General features: G+C 38.7%; 2 protein-coding genes across 2 annotated transcripts in view; one reads left to right on the top strand and one right to left on the bottom strand.

Annotated features, from left to right (window-relative positions):
* tmem8b (transmembrane protein 8B) overlaps positions 1-24,132 on the top strand; it is a 1,109,927-nt gene that overhangs the window by 389,376 nt on the left and 696,419 nt on the right. The gene's annotated exons all lie outside the window — the stretch shown is intronic.
* LOC119413873 (ADP-ribosylation factor-like protein 15) overlaps positions 14,385-24,132 on the bottom strand; it is a 113,570-nt gene continuing 103,822 nt past the window's right edge. Inside the window, exon 5 of the mRNA XM_037680938.1 lies at positions 14,385-14,799. Within this exon, the coding sequence (XP_037536866.1) occupies positions 14,647-14,799 (153 nt within the window). The 3' untranslated portion in view covers positions 14,385-14,646. The remainder of the gene's footprint in view (positions 14,800-24,132) is intronic.

Raw genomic sequence — 24,132 nt, 5'->3', positions numbered from 1 at the left:
AAAGTGGACCGTATTATTTTTGCCACTATGCGTTTGTATGTGTGGATTTTAATGAAAGTCTTGGAAAATAATCACATCTACAACTGATTAACTTATGGAGGTGATGCAATTCAAGATGGCTACCACAGCCAACTTGAAAACGTAAAAGTGGCTATAATAAGTCTTGATAACGAGCTAAATGTTGATGTAGCTGCGAGGCATTTCCAGCACGCACTCCAAGTGCTGATGCACTAGATCTCTTGCACGAGCTCACACATAAGGTTTGATCAAAACCAACATAACGCCATAATTTACCAATGTAACAGGCTCTTATTTTAAAACTCTGGCATGAAGGTTGCATGCCTTCAAGGAATATAGGTCTTTTATTTCTTCCTTGGTTTAAACAAAGAGAAACAGGTGTGTAAAGTGTAAACGATGGCACTTGTCTCACACCGTCGTCAGCAAGTCGCTCCGGTTTTTCTGTCCTGATGCTTCCGCTTCATGCTGAGGGGAATTTAAAGCCGACATCTGCACGACGCTGAAGACACAAGCCTTTCTGAGCACAGCCGAACCTCAGCTGTACTCTGATCACCCCAGCTCCTGCAGAGAGAGACGGCGTGCGACGCACGATCCTGGTGTCACGTCTGCATGTCTTCAAAGAGTCATGACAAGAGAGAGTCACCAGTGAAGAGCAGAGAGGCCTGACGACTATCAGTGGGACGGGGGGCTGTGGTAAATGGAGCGCTGAGTCTAGACTACTTGAGCCGGGCATGTTGAGGTCAGGATCATAAAAGTCCCCCTGGACACATTTCTCCTTACAAGTCTGGAGGGGCCAAGTCAGAGCGTGATCACCTGCACAGAGGAGAGAGAGGCTGCAACTGGACCTTCATTACACACAGCAAGAACTCTCCGGTACAAATATAATGATACTCTGCAGGAAGTCCCCCAGGCTGAACCAGAAGTGCTACAGCTAGCTGCTACAGATGTCGATAATCGTATGATGCGAAACCAACGGCAACTTAAAGGTTTATAAGTATTTATTGCTGAGAAACTCTTATGTTATTACTCACTGCCATACGGACGGGCGATAGTGTATGTATGTCAGCTTGTCTGTCAGCAAAATATCTCATGAATCGTTACTTATTAATGAAACTTTCAGAACACAATCACTGGATGAAAAGAAATTCTGCAGTCAACCCAATCCAAGATGGCCGCCACAGCTAATCGATCTCAGCCAGCACAAAATGACCAAAACTCAGTTTTACAGGTTTCGATGTAAGATTGGACGTAGCAGCTGAAAGTCGTCCCCAGTTCCATGCACTGCACAAAATATTTGCTTAAAACTTCACGTCATTAAAAAAAAATCCACAACAACTGGAACAAATGACCTTATTTTTAAAAACAGGACATTTTAGGCTGTTTAGTTTTTGATATTTCTGATAATGTCTCAGACATTGCCATGTGATTCAGCTTGAACGATAGTTTTAGACGACGTCCATCAGTCCTTTATTTTGAACCGAAGCGTACTGGCGGAGAGGAACGTGCAGAAATGGCTCAGCCTGCACCTGAAAATGAGGAAGACCAAAGGAAACGAGGAAGTCGGACAGAAAAGTTGATGTTTGTGCGACTTATGAAAGAGCTCCTGCTGCAAAGAGCTCCGCAATCTGTCACAAGCTGTTCACAACCGCCATCGGGATCAAAACAGATTCTCTTTTATATTAGAATTGCAGTAGGCGTTATTTATTTGGCATTATTTAATAATATGTATTTAAAGATACTTTTGTCACTTTACCCATTCATTATCTGTTGCTTGTGCTAATTTGGGTCACGGGGGCGCTGGAGCTAATATAAAGTGAAACTTTGCTCCTCCTGGGATACTGAGCAATAACAACAAGGTTTGCACACAATAACATGTGACTCACAGGGGAGGGGGCACACACAGGACAGCAGTCCGATGCTGCCCCATGGATGCTTCAGCTGTCACCTTTTTATTCACGTTAGCTCCAAAGCTAAAATACTAAACATAGTAAACCACAAGCTGATCATGTTTGATCGCTTCAAACTAAAACCGTGCAGAATGCAGAGTGAACTGAGGATTGATCAGTTTTCTAGACATTGCAATGTGGGGGAAAAAATGTAAATAAAGTTGAATATTAAAAAAAAAAAAAAGAAGAAGTGAAAATTGCAATAACCAAACGTCATAGCTGCCGTGTCCTGAACGAGCTGGACATTTTGATGCATCGGTGCTGAAAAGATGCTGAAGGTGTACTGAAGTTGTTAAAAACAGTTTACAGGACAAAGTCTGAACAGGAAAACAATGTTATTAATGCAGAAGTCACAACCTTTGCTCTACCTTAAATCCTAAACAAGTGTGTTGTGAAGTGGGCAGACTTTTACCTGACAGCCGAAGATGCTGTCATTTAACAAACAGAGAAACGCCTAAAGTCGCATGAAGAATGGAAGCTGTTTAAATGCAGATTTACAAACAGATCCTGTATTTTGCTTTTGTGAATCCTTCGATGGCCGCCGTTAATTGACCTTTTAAAGGAATGCAACACCTTCTTCTTGACTGACAGTTGCTTTTAGCGGCTCCTGTGGGATGGAGCAGCGGGCCGGTGGAAGGCGATAGTGGGGGGAGATCCTCTGGAGATAAACCGCCGTGCCCCCTGTCCCTCGGACAACAAAGAAAGTGAGTGATGTTTGTCTGAAAACCAAGAGCCACGATCCCCTCTTGTTTTGATGTGTGGGGCCACCTGGGGCGAGGGTCTCCATCAGCACCCGGGGCCGAGCAGAGAGGAAGAGAAACAGGACTCACACGGATCTCGTCCCCAGGACAAACAATCTGAGTGACAAGCCTGCCAGGATCCCACGGAAGTCACCCAACAGACGAGGCATTCAAAGGCTTCGGGAAAAAAAAACCAGCTTAGGTGGCCACAAAGAGGCAGAGAGGGATCACACGGCATGCTCTCCTGAACTTTGAGTCCAAACATTTAAGGAATTTCTACAAAGATTAAATTAATTTTACATTTTTTTCAAACTAACAAACAATAAAACAACTCACGGCTGAACAAACTTGTTTCAGCTGTTCCAAGGAATGATTAGAAACTTTGATTCACTTCTGTTTTCAGTGGTGCTCCTAATATGACTTTTAGTTATCTGAAGTTATTTTAGAGCTCCAAGATATAAAAACCTGCACTGAGAAATGTTTCCAAGATAAATTTAAACATCTAGCATATTTCACTCACCGACTTCCGTGACAAATAAAATCATCCCTCAATGAGAAATGACTGCAAACCTTGAAAATAACCTCACACTCCATGTATGTGCTGGGTATGACTCTCAGCTACTACCACGTTAAACTCAAGCTTAAAATCTTTTGATGCTTTCCGTCTCCCCTGCTGTGAATCATTTAAATATATTTTATAGATGTTGCCCTGAATCAGATAAAGTTTTAAAAAGCAGATCTCACGTTTAAACCCACAAATCATTTCCACAAACATGTTTTAAGGTTATTTTTTTTAGATTTTTACTATAATAAACTCTAAAGTCATTAAAATCTCTTTGAGTCAATTGCATAAAGAGAAGCAGCTCTCAGAGTTTTTACAAATTTCTCCTTTATACTACGTCAGACTATTTAAAAGTGAAAGCTCAATGACTCACAGCGCGTAATAAAAAATAAAAAAAAACGAGAAAAACATCATTAATTAGAGGTAATAATGATTGTGGTGTGACGCTGCAAAGTTTGCACACTCACTGCTTAGCAGGGGTGGAACCTGCAGAGATGCCATCAGCTTTGAGCCTTTCTTTGGTTTTACGACCAAACCACAAAAATCTGCAGGATCCTGAGCCCGACAGGAGGGATTCCTCTCTCCTCACGTTCAGCTTCAGGGACGTCAGCTCAGAAGAATCTCCTGCTGCACATCTGAAAACACGCACAGATGAAAAACAGCTGTAGGTAACAGCTATATGTATTTTGAACGATAGAGCAAACATAAAACAAACTAGAGAAATTGCATTTCCTGCGAAAATGCAGTGAAGAACTTGCTGAAAAACCGCTGGAATCAGCTAAAAAAAAAGCTAAATTGTAGCTGAAAAGAAAGAACAAGCTTTAAATAGCAGACGAAATCAGAAAGAATACATTTTTGCTGAATTAGGTATAACTTAGCTGAAATGAGCATAAAAATGTGGAAATTAGCTAAAAAAAAAAGCTGAATTTAGCAAAAATAGCTGAAAAGTAGCTGAAAAGTTTGAAATAAACAAACTACCAGAAGGAAGCAGAAAGAGCAGAAATGAGCTAAAAAAATGTGGAGTTAGCTGAAAAGACTAACATTAGCATAAAACAGCTAAATAGTAGCTGAAATAGCAGAAAAAGCTGAAAGTTGCATAATAAACTGAAATTAGCAGAAAGAAAAGAAGGAACACAAAAATGTTGTAGTTAGAAGAAAGTATCTGAAAGGAGCACACCTGAAGAAACAACTGAAATTAGCTGAAAGTAGCTGAAAAAAAGTTTAAATTGCAGAAGGAAGCTGAAAGAAGCTGAAGCAGAACAAAATGTGAAAGGGGCAGTAAAAGGTTGTAAACAGATCTAAAGATTTGAAGGATGTAAAATGAGCTCAATTAATTTTCTATGAGAAAAAAAGTGGCAGAAAAGATTGAATACTTCAAAAAGCTAAAGTTGCACCAACAACTAAAGTCATAGCAGGATTGTCCTGAACGAGCTGAACATTTTGTTTATGATTCGTTGAAATATCTTGAAAACCGTAGGACAAGAAATGCTCCGAAAAATGTACGGAAGAAAAATTGATCACAAAAGTGTGAATGCTTCATAAATATTCACACAGTAAAAGTGATGTCTGAATTCAATATTATACAAATACGTGACATGAATTAAATTATTTTGATTGAGTTATCGTCCAGAACATTTCAGTTCTTCCAAAACAGTGGAAAATTAAAGGCCTAGCATTTCTTGAAGGACTCCGGGTGCTTTCACACTCGTTTTAAACTAAGATCGTGATGAGAAATAAAGATGTTGAAAACACTGTTATACACAACTTGCAGTCACACGTGGAGCACGGGTCGAGGATAAAACTACCACATCAACGTTTAGCTCAGCTTTTGTACAACTAACTTATTTAAGGCTATTTTTTATTGTGTGATGCTGAATGACTGTGGCGACCATCTTGAATTGGGAAGACCACAATGGTTAACCAGATGTAGATCCAGGGATTATTTCCTGAAAGTTTCATTAATCTTCATGAGAAATTTTACTAACAGTCACAGCCAAAGTTTTATGCAAACTGTGTAGTGCTCAAATTATGGGTTGAGCATCCGTCTCAGCTACTACTACACCAAAACTTTATCAACATCTGTATAACTGAATTATAGTCTTTTATTGTGTTTTTTTTTTTTTAAAGGATGAATGTGGCAGCCATCTTGAATTGGATCAGATGATCTTAGATTAACACCAGCATGAAAGGCAGCAGCTGATATTCATTTTTATTTTATAATTGCGATGTTCAATTGGTTTGTTTATATATAAATATATATATATATATATATTTATATATATAATAATTATATATTATAGATGGGGCGGCTGAGTGGCTAGAGCAGTCGTTCTCCAATGCAAGATTTGGGGATTCGATTTTAGGACGGACGGACGGACGGACGGACAGACAGACAGACAGACAGACAGACAGACAGACAGACAGACAGACAGACAGACAGACAGACAGATTTTTTGCTTAACGTCAGTTTGTTCATGACATAATACTAAACAGTGATCTCAATCAACATACAAACATGAAACAAAACTTTCTTCTTCTGGAAATCAGAAGCATTTCCATTGTTAGCAGGAATATATATATATATATATATATATATATATATATATATATATATTTATATTATTGAAGAGTTGCATGTGAGAGTCCTGAAGTCAGGGGAGTGTTGAAGCCAAGAGGAATCACCTCGAAAGAAGCCAGAAGTCCCGTCTGATAACGGACCTGTGGGACCCGAGCTGATTTCTGTGCAGCGTCACAGCCAGGACCTGCTCCCACATCGGTGACCATCCTCCGTGGAATAGCGGCCGTGGGAGGCGGCGCAGGAGTACAAGGCCCAGATGGATGTCAGGGGAACATCTGTTCCACCTCCTCAATGATTCTTATCACCAGAAATGCTGCCACACACACACACACACTGGACAGGAGAGGAGTGAAAGTTTAAGAAAACAGGTCTGCTTTTGTTTGGCCTGTAAACGAAAGGTGGGTTCCCCGTCAGGTCACACGTTTACATGTCACAAAGCTCAAAGAAGTCATTTTGCTTCATGTTGTGGCATCTGTTTGTTCTGCTGCTGGGTTAAAATTCTGTACATGACAAACTGGTGTTCTTGTGAAGCACGTCTAAACACACACACACACAAATCCATTGAATTACTTCAAACTTCTAGTTCATTTAAAATAAAAACTGTTATTTAGTGTATTCTTTCATGAGTCATACACTTATCTGTTTGAATGAACTAATAATTACTTCAAATTATGCAATTTGATTTGATGTTTTAGTTTTGTGCAACCCTTGCTGATTTTTATCAGGCCTTTGTTAATTTGTCAAAACCTGTCAGCTGTGTTTGCTTTTCTTTGCCTCATCCGATGCCATCAGAGATGCAGACGACAGATTAGATTATGTAAACCTTCTTCCTCTAAAAAGAAACCGAGAAGCTTTGTCTCGTCTATGAGAACGAGGGGATGGAAATTTGTGATTTTTACCATGAACTAGAGAAATTGCATTTTCACAGGAAATGCAGTGTGAATGCTTATTGCCGAAGAACTTGCTGAAAACAGCTTAAATTAGCTACAGAACAAAGTGAAATGGAAGAACAAGCCTAAATTAGCAGACAAAAGCAGAAAGAACACATATTTACTGAATTAGGTTTAAATAGAAGAAAAGAGCACAAAAATAGGAAATTAGCTAAAAAAAAAAGAGGCTGAAATGAGTAAAACATAGCTGACAAGTAGCTGAAAAGGCAAGAATAAGCTTACATTACCAGCAGGAAGCAGAAAGAACAGATATGAGCTAAAAAAATAGAATTAGCTGGAAAGGTTAAATTTGCTTAAACAAAAGCTAAATAGTAACTGAAAGAGTAGAAAAAGCTGAAACTATCAGAAAAAAGCTGAAAGGAGCAAACCAAGCTGAAATTAGCATAAAAAGTTAATTAGGCTGAAAGGAGCAGAAATTAACATGAAAACCTTGAATTTAATCTGAAAACAGCCGAAATTAGCTAAAAATGCTTAAAAAAGCTAGTTGAAAAGTTAGAACAAGCTTAAACTAGCAGAAGAAAGCAGAAAACATGTTTGCCCATTCATTCTGAAAGAAGCCAAAATGAGCACAAAAGTGGAAGTGTCTGACAAATTAGAAGCAGACATTGGCACCAAATACAGCTGAAAAGTAGCTAAAAAGGCAGAAAGAAGCTTAAATTACCAGAAGGAAGCTGGTGAGAACACATTTTATGCTGAATTAGGCTGAAAAAAGCTGAAATGCATGCAAAAATGTGGAATTAGCCAACAAAGCTAAAATTAGCATAAAACAGCTCAATAGTAGCTGAAATTGTTTAAATTTGTACAAGGAAGCTGAAAGAAGCTGAAGCAGAACAATCTGTGAAAGGAGCAGTAAAATGTAAACAGATCTAAAGATTTGAAGGATGTAAAATGAGCTCAATTCATTTCCTACGAGAAAAAAGTGGCAAAAAAAGGCTAAATATTTCAAAAAGCTAAAGTTGCACCAATACAGAAAGCTACAGCACCCTTTTCCTGAAAGAGCTGAATGTTTTAATATATGATTTGTTGAAATAGCACAAAAATTGTGGAACAAGAAACTTGCTGAAAAACTTTAAGAAGAAAAATGGATCACAATAGTGTGAATGCTTCATAAACATTCACACTATTACAACTTTATGAACAAATTAAAGTACAACCTCCTGTCCAGATGTGTGTTTATGATGAAACATCTCACCTGTCTGGCCACAACATTATAAAACTAAAGGCCAAGCGTTCATTAAAGGATCACCCATCGCCTTTCATGCCAGAGTTACAGACTCAGATCATCTTATGAGGAGAAATGATGAAGTTGGACTTGTTTTGGTCAAACCTTAAAAATAACATCCCCTCTGTGCTACATCAGCCAACTAGTTAGTTTGTAAATAGTTTTATGAGGAGTTCTGACTGTACTGCCATTCATTTAAATATCTATTTAATATTCAGATAAGAAAATCTTATTGTTTAAATCTCCTGGATAGAAAGCAAGATTAACTTTAGGCTCATTAAAACCGGATGAACTGTGACCATTTCTAAGGTCAGCTGGCGCTGGTGGCCATCTTGAATTTGGTTAACTCCAAAAGCTCATTAGTTGTATCCGTACAGCCAACGAGAATTTCCTGAAAGCTTCAAATATTTGTCCAGTGATTCAAGAGATATTTTTCTAACAAACTGAATCAACTCCAAATAGTTGTTCTCATTTGAAACAAAGATGTTGTGCAATCTGTTAGCTTTCAGAATACATTGGGGATCAGTCTCAGTTACTACCACATCAAATTTTGGGTTGACATCAGAAAAATAGACAGAGTTATGGTCATTTTATATTTACTTTAAAGTTAGTTGGCTGTTTTAAATCAAGCTGACTCTAAAAGTCTCTCAGTTGTGTTGCTTCAGTTAGTGTGAATGTTTGTGAAGCATTCACACTATTGTGACCCATTTTTCTTCCGTACATTTTCCGGCATATTTCTCATTCCACAATTTTTGTGCTATTTCAACAAATCATAAATCAAAAATGTTCAGCTCATTCAGGAGAAGGGTGCTATGACTTTTGGTATTGGTGCAACTTTAGCTTTTTGAAATATTTAGCCTTTTCTGACACTTTTTTCCTCATAGAAAATGAATTGAGCTCATTTTACATCCTTCAAATCTTTAGATCTGTTTACATTTTACTGCTCCTTTCACAGTTTGTTCCGGTTCAGTTTCTTTCAGCTTCCTTGTACAAATTTAAACTTTTTTCCAGCTACTTTCAGCTAATTTCAGCTGTTTTGTGATCCTTTTAGATTTTTTTCTAACCACAACAATTTTGTGCTTCTTCAAACTCCTTTCTACTAATTTCAGCTTGTGATGCTCCTTTCAGCTTATTTATGCAAGTTTCAGCTTTTTCTGATATTTCAGCTACTATTGAGCTGTTTTTATGCTATTTTTTTTTTAGCTTTTTCAGCCAATTCCACATTTTTTGCACCCATTTCAACTTTTCAGCCTAATTCAGCAAAAATGTGCTCTCTCCACTTCCTTCTGGTAATTTAAACTTCTTTATACTTTTTAGCTACTTTTCAGCTGTTTTTGCTCATTTCAGCTTTGTTCAAATAATTTCCTCTTCTTTCTTTGTGCGCATTACTGCTTCTTTCAGCCTATTTGGGCAAGTGTGCGTTCTTTCTGCTTTTTTCTGGTAATTTAAGCTTGTTCTACCTTTTCAGCTACCCTTTATTTTTTTTAGCCTTTTTTTTAAGAAGATTAATTCAGCCTTTTTCTGGTAAATTCAAGGTTTTTTTTGTGATAATTTCTGCTTCATTCAGCCTAATTAACTTATTTATGCTAATTTCAGTTTGTTATGCTCCTTTCAGTTTATTTATGTTAATTTAAGTTATTTGAGCTATGATTTAACAGTTTTTAATGCTAATCTTAGCTATTTCAGCTAATTCCACATTTTTTGCACTCCTTTCAACTTTTTCAGCCCCATTCAGCAAAAATGTGCTCTCTCCAATTTATTCTCTAATTTAAGCTTCTTTCTGTCTTTTCATTGAGTTTTCAGCTATTTTCTTTGCAAATTTGAGCTTTTTTAAAGGTAATTTACTAATTTCTGCTTATTTAAACCCAATTCAGCAAATATATGTTTTTTTTTTCATTCTTCTGCTAATTTAGGTTTGTTATTCCTATTCAGCTAAAATTCAGCATTTTTTAAAGCTAATTTAATCCATTTTTTCAGCAAGTTCTTCAGTAATAAGCATTCACACTGTATTTTTGCTGGAAATGCAATTTCTCTAGTTTAAGAGTTTCATTAAATCCCGTCCAACGATTCTGTTCTACACAAGAACACAAACACTCTTCAGAGACAGACAATGATAATTTAGTCTCTAAATGGTAATAAACCCATGTTTGTATTCACTTTTTTTTACTATTTTTTTAATCTTGTGGCCTGCTCGTTGTGCACTGTACACAATGTTCATGATCTGCTAAACACCCCCCATGATGACGCAACTCTTTGTGTCAGAAACTCCAAACCAGAGACGAACGATGAAAGCTGCAGAAATACACCTGAAGTAATTGCTTGTGGTTGAAGCGTTTGATCCCGACTGCGTTTGCTTCTGTGTGGCATCTGACTCACTCATTCTCTGAATGACTTGGGAACAAAAAGGTTTGAGATTTCTTAGTGCTTCCCTGCCCTCCAGGTAACTATTAATTATCACTAAATTTTTTAATTCCTAAAAAATCTCCATGTTGAAACTTGAATGTTCCTTTAGAGGCTGCGTTCATCGCCATCTGTGTTGCTCTGCACAGTAACCTGGCAAATAAAATATGGTATTCCTGCTCAAAGTGTCTCAGACTGCATCAGAATTATTATTATTTGCTTTCACAAATTGTAACAGTCTAAATAAACATGTCAAGCAAAATGTTCTGCATAAACTTTAAGAAGTTTAGAGAATACAACAATCCACTTTGCTCTGCCAGGATTTAAACTCCATTTCTCTAAACCAGGGGTGCCCAAAGTTTTTCTCTGAAAAGGCCAAATTTAAAATCTATCAGAGGGCTGTGGGCCAAATGCAATAATTTAATTCATGAAATGAAAATAATTCTTTAAGTCCATTTATTTATTACAGTTATTTATCCTTCCATTCTATATAAAGAACATCACAGAACAGGCTTCATCGGTGGTGGTGGTGTGTGTGTGTGTGTGTGTGTGGGAGGGGGTTCTGGGGGTTCTCCCCCCAGAGAATTTTGAATAAAGTAGATGCCATTTTCTGCATTTTGGTGTATTTTACAAAGGTTTATTACAGTAAATTAACATGAAACAAAACATGTAAACTCTTATTATTGAAATCTGTGACTGCAAAGCTGCAGCTCTGCAGGTAAGAGGTGTTCACTTCAGGACAAATCAAGGTCGCTGACTGGTCAGTCGCTGATGTATCTACTGGATTGATTGACAGGTGGCATGAGTCGTGCAAAAAAAAATATTTACTGGCCTGTTTGAGACTGTTGTCATTTATTCCATATTTATTCAACATGTATTCAATATTTTGGTGAATCTAAGGTTTGAGAACTGTTTCCTTACAAAATCCTAATGATTGTTTCTTAATTTTTCAGAGATGCTGAGTTAAAATTTAGGGGTGCTCAAGAAGGGTGTGTGATGGACACCTACATGATGCTCAGCTTTGTCAAAGGAAAGTTATTCAGCAGCGAGAAACTGCAGAGACACTAGGATGTCTGTCAAAATAAAATATAAATTATTAAAATAAAAAAATAAATAATGCACAAATTAGTCACTCCAGCTGTGTAGTGTTATTACAGTAGTCACTGGGCCAACTGTCCATCTAACATTAAACTTGGAATGACTGAGTGTAAGCACAGTGATTCTTCAAAGGAAATTTTAATATAGTAATGAGGTCAGCTTGGCGGGCCAACTTTGGCCCGCGGGCCCCACTTTGGGCACCCCTGCTCTAAACAAATGTCCCTCTATATCTAAAACAGGTAAGATATTTGCATTTCACAACCTTTATGCAGAACCCCTCTTCAAACAATCTGAACCATCACTTTAAACTAGGCTTTTAGAATATAAATATTTGCTTATTTTATTGTTTACCAGATGCGTTTACTGTGTATTCATTAGTAATATTTGTTTTTTATGTTTTAGATTCCTGCAGCCGTGAAGGCAGACAAAAAAAAAAGGTTTAGTTTTTGCCTGTTAGCAAAACATCTCACGAACCACTTTCAAAAAGTAAAAATTCTGTTGACAGCTTTATCAGATTAATTTTTGGAGTTAACCTAATTCAAGATGGCTGCCACAGCCAATTGATCTTATAAACACAAAAAGGGGCTACATCTTATACCTGATTATCTCAAATTTGGTCAGGTAGTAGCTGAGACTGATCCCAGACACACATTTGTAATGCTAACAGATTTTGCAAGAAAAATCAACAAGGGTTGCCAGATTTAGCGTTGCCTTCGTCAATAATTACACAAAGAGAGCATGTAAAGGTTTTGAGTGAGGAGAACAGTGGCTGCATCATCTTCACATATATAAAATATATTGTGCAGACAGCTCCATCTGCCTTCATGCTCCTGTGGGAGGGCTGCGTCACAGAGACCCTGGCCTCTTCCCTTTCCTCGGGCACCCTGAATGCCCACTCTGAGGATGTGCCCAAACAGAAGCAGAGCGAGTAGGAGCAAGGAAGAAAGATGGATGAAGAGAGCAAAAGAAGGGATTGTGTGCAACGGGAGGAAAAAGGGGGTGCAAGATGAGCGCAGCGGCCCATGGTTTGTCTCAGGGCTGAACAGCTTCCAGAGCTGGTGTGCAGCAGACTGAGGAGAGGCACGTCTGCCCCACAGGCAGAGACTGGAAAACAGGATCAAAGAGTCGCCAGGGCAACCTGCATGACACACATTGTATTAAAGCCACACGGTTAATTTGAAAGAGAGGGAAGAAGGGCAAAAGGAGAAGAGAAGGGGGAGGCAGAGGTGGCGCAGAGTAGAGTACATTTATCAGGAACTCCTGTCTCACTCGGTTAACTCTCCGCTCAAAACTTTCTTCAGCTGCTCCACTTTGATCGCTTCTTCACCCCCGGCCCCCCTTCCTCCTCCTCTTCCAACTTCGGCTTGAACTCTCCTGGCTCATCTGTGTTTTCCTGGGTCTCAGATTTCAGCAGCTCACCTTAATGAACAAATCAGAGACACTAAAGGAAAAATGTTCAGGAATACATTGGGTCAGAAATTTTACGCTGAAACTTAAATAACTAATCTTATTGTGCACTCGGATTCAAAACAATTGATCGAGTTTAAAGGGTCAAATAAAGAACATCTGAGGATGTCCGTTTTTAAACGTTTTATTTTCTTTACGAACGAGCTGTATGATAGGATTTAAAAAACACATTTTTGTGAAGAGGCAATATAAAAATGCAACACTTTTATAATCCATGGTTGAGAGATTTATTTTTCATTCATACAAATAAATGCACTAATTCACTCAGTTCTCACATCAGGTACAAAAAGTGTTTAAATTTCTAAAAAACTGACAAAATACTGACAAAAAAAACCCCAACATATTTTAAATATAATCCATTACTGAAACACCTCGGGGAATAAATGGACACCTGTGGCACAATGACGACGACTCATTCTGAAGGTCTGGAGTCCACGTGAGGGCACCGGGGCTGAAATGACATCTGAGATTAAAAAAACAAAACATTAAGCATTAATGGCAACAAGAATCGGAGTTGGACTGGAGGGGCAGGGGTCTGCGATAAACAGCAGACAGGGCGGGGTCTCCAGACAGTTGGGAGGCATTAGGCTGTCGGACAGGGACTTGTCACATGCAGCTGTTGCTGCGGCTGATTGATAGTTTGTATTCCACCCTGATGGGAAGCTGCAGTCACCAGCCTGTGTTCAGAGGTTGTGTAGTTGTGTCAAATGTACAAAAAAAAAAAAAAAAAGGAACAAAAACAGACCTGACATTTACTCAGCACTACAGAGACACATTTAAATATCCACACGTTGTGGCTACATCCAGCTCAATCATCTTTCTTTTGCTTTGATTTGGAACAAAAACAACATAAGTTTGACATACGGATGAAAGACATAAAAAAGCCGAGTGCTGTTTTACAAGATTAACATACAAAGCTATAAAATAGAACCCAAGTTGCACATTTATAAAACGTTTCAGACTTGTTCCCACTCCGTCCAAACAAATGCACTTTGTGCTCAGTCTGTCGTTGTGTGGCTGCACAGGAGGCGACGCATCAATATCCTTGTTTGCATCTACACGATACTCGGACTACACTATTCAGATTAGATATTCAGACGCGGCGAGACGTAACTGCTGTACATAACACAGGGCTTTGGACTACGACCTCCGATTACACAACGACCTTTGTTGTTACCGAGTCAAAGGGAGAGGCACGCTTTACAGCCCAACAGAACTTCGGACAGGAAAGAACATCAGCCATGCTCAATCCAACATCCTGCAAAGTAATTAGTGGAGATGCTAAAAGCATCTTCAGACAATCTGGGCTCCAGAAAGTTATTGTGTGTGAATATCAAAGTGTTTTGTTGTTTATCAATGATTAGAGAATCACTAAACGTCCTAAATGACTTTGATTGCATCACAGTTGTACAAACAGTGCCGTTGTTGGTGAAGTTGGGTGGAGTTTTCTGGGCGTTGGGGGAAGGGGAGTATTGAACGGTGGCTCTCCTCGGTCAGTCCGTGGTGGTTGACTTGTGAACTTTTCCAATTTGCGAACCGAAAACGCAGTGGGGGAGGACGACACAGAGTGGCAAGCATTGGTCTTATCTTTTTGTGTTTGCGTCTCTGCTCTGGGTGTGTGTGTGTGTGGGCATCATGGTTGTTCACTGCTAATGTGTGTTAGCATCATATCCTTGTAGGCTCTGTTTCTTTTTCCTCCAGCAGGCTAATGAACTGGCCGAAGCTCTCCTTCACTGCCTCTATGTTGTCGACGGTGCTGCCCTCCAGGATCCAACGTTTTCCTCGGGCCAGAGGCTCCAGCTCGAAGTACTTCTTAATCTACAGATAAAAACACAACGAGGGTCATTCAAATCACAAAACAGCATCTAAACCATCAGAAACTATGTTACTTTCTACCTTTAAATAGACTTAAACTCATATGATTAGCAGATTTATTAAGATAAAATCTAAGGAAAAAAAGGATTTACTTGATCCAAGTAATCCAAAATGCTGCAGCTCAGCTCTTAACAGGAACTAATAGGTTTGAGCATATTTCACCAGTCTTGTCCTCCCTTCACTGGCTCCCTGTGCATGTCAGAATTGATTAAAAAATTCTCCTGATCACATTTAATTGCATTAAAGGCCTTGCACCTGCGTACCTCTCTGACCTACTTCAACCTTATGTTCCTTCTCGGGCGCTGAGATCATCTGACCAGCTGCTTTTGGTTTTACCAAAAACCAGGCTGAAGCTCAGAGGAGATCGGCTTTTGTAGTCCCTAAACTTTGGAACAATCTGCCCATAAACATCAGACATGGCACTTCACTCCCTGCTTTTAAATCTCTCCTGAAAACACACATGTATTAACTGACATTTAACACGGTCTGATCTGATTTATTGTCCCATTGTTTCTCGTTGTGGTTTTATGTTTTCATTTTTGATGCTTTTAATTATATCTTGTTATTTTTTACTTGATGCTGTGATTTTATTGTTAAGCACTTCGGTAACAGTTTGTTTTAAATGTGCTCTATAAATAAATTTGACTTGACTTTATTTAAAAGAAAAAAACAAAAAAACAATTGTGTCACCACAACAAGTCATTTAAATTGCCTCCAACTTTTCTCCACAAACATTTCACCAGGTGATTTCTTCTTCTTCGTAGATTTTACCCTGTGACTCAGCAATGTATATGGCTTGTAAGACTTTAAGATGTGTTTAGATCAGCGTCACCTCATTTTAGCCAATTAGGAGGAAAAAAAAAAAATCAGCTTTAATGTTTCGGCTTTATCTTGAGAACGGTGCAAACCCATAAATGAAAGGAACAAAGTTAAATAGACGAGGCTTAAATGAAACAAAGCAGCGCCTTCATGTGAAAAATATTTGGCACGTTGACTTGGCACTGCTCTTTGTAACAGTTGATTATAAAGTTCATATGTTGGCTTTTGGCAGCTCTCGACAGTGGGGGCGCAGGGAGGTTCGGGGAGGAACCAGAACCAGCTGTTACGTAAAAACAAACCTCGGCAGAAGGAAACGATGTCTTAGACCTCCACTGATGGTACTGCAGGTTGTTAGGGATTCTGACATTTTAAAACTGAGCGTAATGGAAGCAAATTGTTCTTTTGCCCGATGTGAACAGAGTTCGACCAGCTCCTCCTGCTTGAATGATAGCTAGTGATAAATGCACAAAGACAAATGTTTACTATGAGCAGCTCAGAGTAAAAAAGATAAAATGATACTAATGTCAAAGATGAACAAACAAAACAAACAAACAAAAAAACAAACACTTTCCCACCTTATTCACTATTTTCATGCTTATGATTGATGCATTGCTAACCTACATCTTGTTTCAAGGTTGCAGAGTTTATCTAAATATAGACACTTAAAAATACTGGCATAAAAGCTTGATAGTCTTCAGTTTGAATGTACAGACCAACACATTCCTGGTCCTTTTAAAAAAAAAAACTAGTACATTTTTCACGATTTTGTTGCTTAAAAACGAACATTAATCTCATTTTGCCTGCTCTATCTGTCAGGTTTTTTTTTAAATAAAAAGATCCACAGCGCTCTGAAAAACAAAACACAAACCCGTGGAATATATTCAACACCAAGAACTGCACGAGGATGCCCGTTGCAACAGCCAAATGACTTTTCAACTTCAAGTGAAATTGCTTTCGTCTAGACTGTGCCGGGTTGTCAAGCTGTGCCATGGTGTGTGGCATGAAGAGGATGGGAGGGCGGAGGAAAGGGGGATGTATTCTTTGTGTCTGCCTGAACCCAGCCAGCCGTGCCAGTGAGTGGAGGAGTGAGTGCCGTCTCTGCCCCCCTGAGCAGAGTCTCTGTTCGGGTGTAATGTGAGTTTAATGACAGATTAAGTCACCTCAGCCGCGTTTGGCTCAGAAGCCTGGCTAGAAAGCTGAGTGGACCCAAACAGTGTTAACAAATCTGTCTGGGTAACTTGAGCTGCCCTAGTCCAGGCTGTAGCCCCAGACCGAGACTGCAGACGATGTGGCTGGCTGCCTGTCTGGCTGGCTGGTATATTCGCCTGCCTGTAGCCAAGGCCCTCTTCTGGAAGACACAAGCCCCTGCACTGGCAGACAGTCAAAAGGCCAAGAGTAACCTCTGTGCAAGTGCAAACAGGCTCAGGCTTCTCTTGCTTCCCCTCTTTGCTTCACGGGCCAGCGGAACATACCTAAGAGCATCTGCTCAAAACACAACTCATCCAATCGATGACATCACAGAATATTTTAAGAATTCTGACTAGTTCTGCTAACAGACAGCAAATAATTGCCCTTTTATATATTGATTAGATGATATGAACACCTTCATGACAAGGGACAAGCAGTCCAGAGATTTAAATCCCACAGCAGACGGACAGGTCAGGCTGTCAGAGACACGGTCTCAGTTTACACGCCTGTAAGGAACCCCGTGACCTTCTAGCCGAGTGTATCCACTATGACAGTCAACAAGTGTGGCCCAAACCAGTTTCTCTGAGATTAAGTCCTCCTAAGCACACTTATGCTTGCTTAAGGAGTTGCGTGAGGCAGTGGGATGGGTAAGCCACACAAGACGTGCGTTGCCAGATGGCTTCTAGGATGACCGCTGGGTCATCCAGTCTAGCTTCTTCTAGGTCATTACAGACTGGGGGCCTCGCCTTGTGCACGAGAGAAAGAAGCTTAAATGATAAATGGACTGCACTTATACAGTACCTTTCTAGCTTGTTAAGATACTCAAAGATCTTTACAACACAATCAGTGCCATCATTTACCCATTCATATAGCATTCTACTAGATCTATACAAAGACTAATAAGTGCTTTATCACATTCATACACCGATGGGACACACATCGGATGCAACAAGGGGTTCAGTGTCTTGCCCAGGGACACTTCGGCATGTGACTGCTGGTGGAATCCAATCCCAACTCTTGCATTGGAGGACGACTGCTCTAACAACTCAGCCACAGCCGCCCCAAGATACCACCCTTAAGTTATGACCTATATTTTCACCTCCTATATGCAAAAGGATGTGACTTGTTTTAAAATCAAAGACTTCTAAAATAACTAACAGTACAATTAAAGTACATTTTTAATAACCGTGTGATATACAGGAGTGATGATGGAGGAAATAATTTATTTAGGGCCACACTGGTGGCTTATTTGACTGCTGAATGGAAACAAGGTGCTGAACAAGTTGGGTTACGTTTCCTAATCTGTATCTGGGATATTTGTGGGATAGCAACTGAAATAAACTTGGCTGTCAGTGAACTTCTTCTAGAAATAATCATGTCAAACTGTCATAAATTTTATAAGCTGATAAAAATAAGACAGTGCAAAAACAACCATCTGGAAAATAAGTATGTGGAAAAAAGTTATATTAATGGAGTATGAATTGTTTAACTTGACCATTTGTGACCCAGCAGGTTTGTAGTTGGCCAGGTGGCATTAAACTCTGACTCTAGTAAGAACACCTCAGGTTTCCATGGATTGCACGTGCGATCAGAGGCTCATGACTGATGCCAGATTACGACGTGTGAGGGTCACTGCTGGGATCCTGCCAAGTCAGGAGGATATACTGGCAGAATTAAAAGAGATCTATCCTGTCCTCCTGACCAACTAAACTAAACTTAGAGACGGATAAGGACCAGGAAAAGATCTAAGTGGACAAAAGGACAAGTTTTGCTTGAGTACAGTTCATTGGGGGGGGGGGGGGGGATCTGCATCATGCTCAGGAGATATTCTTCAATTGTAAAATTTCTAAAAAAGAAATTATTCTAAAATTCAACATGTGTTCCTAAATATGTTAATTCTTCTATCGCTATGTTCACTTTGAGCTTTACCTCCTTGCAACATTGATTACACAACAAATCTCCACTTTAATAAAAGAATGGCGCTCAGACACAACAAAAAAACATTTGATTGTACCATCCTCAATCCAGACAGTTTCTGTCTTGATTAGGGATGCACGATATTATCGGCACGGTATTGGTATCAGCCGATATTAACGTTAAATTTCAATATCGAACATCGGCCATTCCATTAAAATAACTAACCAAAATAAAAGGCGCTGTTTTTGTCTGCAGTGGCAGCACAACGTGATGACGTTGCAGCGGCAGCACAGCGAGATGACGTCACGTGCTCCTACCCGAGCTCACGGTGGAGAGGAAAATTCAAAATGTTGGCGGTGTGGAAGTTTTATTTTTCGTTGGTGAGGATGTCGGATTCCGAAGATTTATGGACTTCGTTGAGCCTCGCTACATCGTCCCCAGTTGGAGATATTTTTCCGACGTAACATTACCCGAGTTACAAACAGTCATTTCCGACGTCATTGAGAAGCTAATAGCCAATAGCACGACTTGTTGGATGAGTTTTACCACAGACATTTGGACGTTGTGTTAGCCGCATTAGCATGATTAGTCTTACGGCACAATGGATAGACAAAAACTTTGAACTTAAAAAGGCTGTCCTTCATGCACAGGAATGCAGAGGATTCCACACTGCAGTTAGAAACCCAGAACAAGCCTACACAAGTGAGACAGCATCACAGGTGATTAATGCTAATAAATAAAATTTAATACTTTTCATTTCATTTAAGTCAAAGTGCTATGCATATCATATGGCTGTTACTGAAAATATATCACCAGCTCTTACAGCTGTAGCACAATTTTTGTAGCAAATAATCCTAAATAAGAGGGCTATGTTCTGACAAAGGAACGTATATAAAATATTGGTATCGGCCAAATAAGTTTTAACATATCGGCATATCGGACATCGGCCAAAAATCCAATATCGTGCATCACTAGTCTTGATGTCAAATCAAGATTTATCTTGACTGATGCTCCACAGGCATTATGGGAAAAATATGGAAATGTCTAGTTTTATACAAAAAGCATTATTTTTATTTTATCATTGCACTATATGTTTCCTATGGTCATTTATGCAGTTTGTGCTGAGCAGTTCTTCTTAAGTGCCTTCTTTAGACCACAATGGCAGAGGTCCAAGGCAATGACATTAACATACCATGTTCAGGATCATGCTGATAAAAGCCAGTACTGTGGTTCAGTAGCTTTGTGCTATGTCCACAAACGTGGAAAATCTAAAGTGAGTTCCAGCAGAAGTTAACGGCAAAGCCAGATGGACCAGATGCATAGTTGCTGGACAAATCCCCTACAGCCGAAAAGCTCTGTAAAAGAAAACCAAATGACCTGTACTGTCGGCTCCTAATTTCTCATCTGGGACAAGCTATTTTGTGGAGTTCAGCTCTGATAAATGCATTAAATTTCAAAAGCCTGGGAAAAAAAATGTCAAAACTAAATTGAACCAAATCAGATAAAGCCCTCGTCTTTTTTTAAAGAACAGGGTCGTTAAAAGAGGAGCAGGAAAAGTTTGCACTTTGTGATTTAGCATTATAGTTATATTTACAAAGTAAAAAAAAAAACTGTTTATGAAAAAAGTACTTAAATGGCTATCTTAGACAGCAATCAGAACTGATGTGCAGCCATGAAAACTTTCCTCAAACTCAGACAGCTAAAGAGTTAATGATTGTATCTGAATCAAATATAACATTTTACCAACAAAGCTCTAATTTCCAAAACCTTGGAAAGGCAGAAAAAAGTGTGTTTAACAAATCTGAACACAATCACGTTAAGTATGATATAGAAAGAGTCTAAAATGTGGCCTTCATTTCCTGTTTTCAAGCGTGTTATGACCACGTGTCTATCAAGCCTCCCTTCATGTCAAAACCTCTCAGTACAAGTAAGCCAAAGAACCAGAGAAGGAAGCATTAGGGGGTCTCTCAACAAGGGAAAGTGGCATACTCAAATATCCAAGACAATCAATTACACCATCCTTTGACATGTTGGCCCCTGTGAAGATATCAGTCACTTGGAAAGTGGCCCACACTGGCGACTGCATTAAATGGGAGGGTAACGTGAGATCCACTCACCTTATAATAGATGTGCTTTTGTTTGCTTTTTCCGGCTCACCTAAAGAGACTTAAAGACATGAGAAAGCCTGGAGGTCCCCAAGAGAGGAACACTTAGGAAGCCCGTGAAAAAACAAACAGTGCACCACAAATTGTAGGAGGTGTCAAATGAAACAGCCTCCTGGCCAAGTAAGTAAAGCCTAAAGCCTATTTAAGGGTGTAACACCTTCAGTTATGGACCCGAGGTTTTACATCTTAGGGGATTACTGTCTCAGGCCTTACTCAAGGTAGATAATGACCTGATCACCTGTTCAGTGAAAGTGTTAGGCATCGGTGAGATATACAGTATAGAGAAACAGTACCGCCTCTTGGTGTTTTTCTACAAGACTTCTTATATTAAAAGAATAAAAGATAGTTGAATTGAAATACACATTTAAATTATAAAATTGTCACTCATACTATTATTAAAAAAATGTATAGGGTTACAAACTTTTCCTTTTTGTAACCAAATACTTGTACGTAATAGTGTGGAGGAAGTCAATGCTTCTATAGAAATGATGGTATGCCAACGATGGCCGAGAAGTGATTTTCAAACTTTCAGTCACGTTAAAATGGGAGATGATTTGATTTAAATGGCACAATGGTATTCTCTTTTTAAAGTTTTTTTTTTTTACACAGGATATTGGATACATCTGGCTTATTGAGCATGAATTTTGATGTTTTGAACCACTTTAGCTATGGCTGCCTCACAGGAGTTGACGGGGGAGAGGGCCGGCCCCAGAAACCATCTCATCACCAGCAAACTAGTTGGTCCACTATGGGAGTGTGCGGCTTGTGGGACTGAGTTTGTTTGTGGCTCCTCGAATTGATGAAGTCCTTTGGATGAAGGATGAAACATCTAAATTAAAAAAAAAAAAAAAAAAAAAAATCCAGATGACCTGGATGATTGAGTCTACAAACCTTTTTCTGACTGAACTTTGTTGGATTTTTTGACTGGATTATTGAGCATGAACTTTGATGATTTTTGAGCATGAACTTTGATGATTTTTTTTAACATAGGCACCTTTTTTACATACCTACCCTGCCCCCAAAATAATAAAAAAAATATAAAGAAAAAAAAATCAGTTCTAGCATCTGTTTTCGCCATTCTAGTTTATTTTGAAAGGATTTTAAAGTGTAAACTATGGTCATGGGTGAGCTCAGCTTTACTGTCAGAATACGTGCATCCCTTCTCATGTTGCTTCATCGGACTGGTGAAAAAGAAGGAATATAAAGAGCCCCAGCCAGAAGAATTAGTAGCAAAACACGTCTCTATTTCCAAAGCATCTGTTTCTCAAAGGTTTTTATTTACTGCATGTCCCAACCATGTGGACACAGTAATTTTTCAAGTAAAACATAAAACAAAGGTCCTAAATCATAAAGCTGAGATTGGAGCTTGTTAAAAGACTTCCTCTGCATTTAAGCAGTTTGCTCTTGTGCTATATTAATTAGACCGGCATGAGCAAAGCACAACATTATTATTTTAATGGACAAACCGCATGTGTTGTCAAATATAAATTGCTGTTAGTAGGACTTATGGTTGGAGGAGTAGCTGGTTAATGTGAGGGGACACAGGACTGGAGAGGATGGAATCCCAAAACATAAAAATTAAAATTAATTACCAATAAATTCAAAAACTATTCTTGTTGAAAATGCCCATCCTAATGCTAATGTGACCATTTTTGTTTCACATGCTTTTAGTTTTTTTTTAACGTAGAGCGACACATAGCTGATGATCATGGATAATACATCGTCATATACGTGGTCATACATAATAGATGGTCGTGGATTTCAGAAAGAACAAACCCACCTACCCCCCACCCCCCAAACATAGAAGGATTTACAGTGAAAGTGGTCTCCATGAGTTTGTTCTCTCTTATTTAATGGCTCCCTGAATATATAAGCCTAAGCAAATGTGCTTCCCACCACAAGCTAGCATTAGATGGTGTAAAAAAGTAAATAATACTTTTTCTACCAAGTGTGGGTGGACGGATTGGATGGCATCTGCAGCCAGTTTCTTAGGATCCACTGTGGGATGGACCTTTACAAGAGATCCTTCCTGCTTACAGCCATCAGTATCTACAACATCTCTTAATGAAATAAGGATAACGAGTTACAACAACAAATAATTTCCCTTTGGAATTAATAAAGTATTTTTGAATTGAATTGACTTAAATTTGAAACATTTATTCACTGTCTGTGGTCTAGGTTGAAGTAACATCACTTATTTGCTCTAACACATTAGCTAGTCTTAATTAGCTGCGCTGCTCGGCTGGGTTCAAGTCTCTACATGTGATCTATTAACAGCAACATTTAAACAAAACTGCACGTTCAAGTTTGATTCTATGACAACTGTTTTTTATAACTTGCTTTTATTTTGTCGATATATTTCCGCAACTATGTCAGATAAAGATTGTCCTAATAAATAAAAAACACGTTTAAATCAGAACAAAATGAACAAAAATACATTTAGTGTATTTTGTGTATATTATTTATTACATTAAAATGTAGAACACTTTTCAGAAAGTTATTCAAACATTTGAACATATAAATATTATTGTTTTCAATCTTTACACCATTTAACATTTGGCTGAACAATGTCATATTGTATGTATTAATTCAGATAAAACCAAGATCAATTGGCTGTAAAGCTAGAGGTCTGTAGTAACCGTTGTTTTGACAATTCTTTTAAAACAAAACATAAACTTGAACACAGTGGAAAAACTAATCATATAAAAAACAAATATATGCATGTAATTAAAAACTTTCATTTCTTGACAGCATACATCTTCAGTATTCGTATTGTTATCAACAAACCATAGAATCTTTCAGTATAGATTACGTGTGAACTCTGATGTGGCCTCAGGACTTTACTTAATATTAAACAATCAGCAGTTGTCCATCATATGTACTTTCTCAAGTGTGTTTTATGAGTCATTGCAAACCACCACTTTGTTTTCTGTGTGGATTCTCGTGTCTGTTTAGACTTGTTAAATGGCTAAATCTTTGTCCACAAAGCTCACAAGCAAATGGTTTTTGTCCTATGTGGATTCTCATGTGTGTGTTTAGAGTGGACTGATGACTAAAACTTTGTCCACAAAGCTCACAAGTAAATGGTTCGTGTCTTGTGTGGATTCTCGTGTGTGTTTAGAGTGTCCTATGGGCTAAAGCTTTGTCCACAAAGTTCACCACAAATGGTTTGTGTCCTGTGAGGATT

This window comes from Nematolebias whitei, chromosome 8 (genome assembly GCF_014905685.2).
Source record: "Nematolebias whitei isolate Nwh7 chromosome 8, NemWhi1, whole genome shotgun sequence".
NCBI lineage: Eukaryota > Metazoa > Chordata > Actinopteri > Cyprinodontiformes > Rivulidae > Nematolebias > Nematolebias whitei.
The sequence above is the reverse complement of the archived record's forward strand: the minus strand, read 5'-3'. Positions and strand labels throughout refer to the sequence as shown.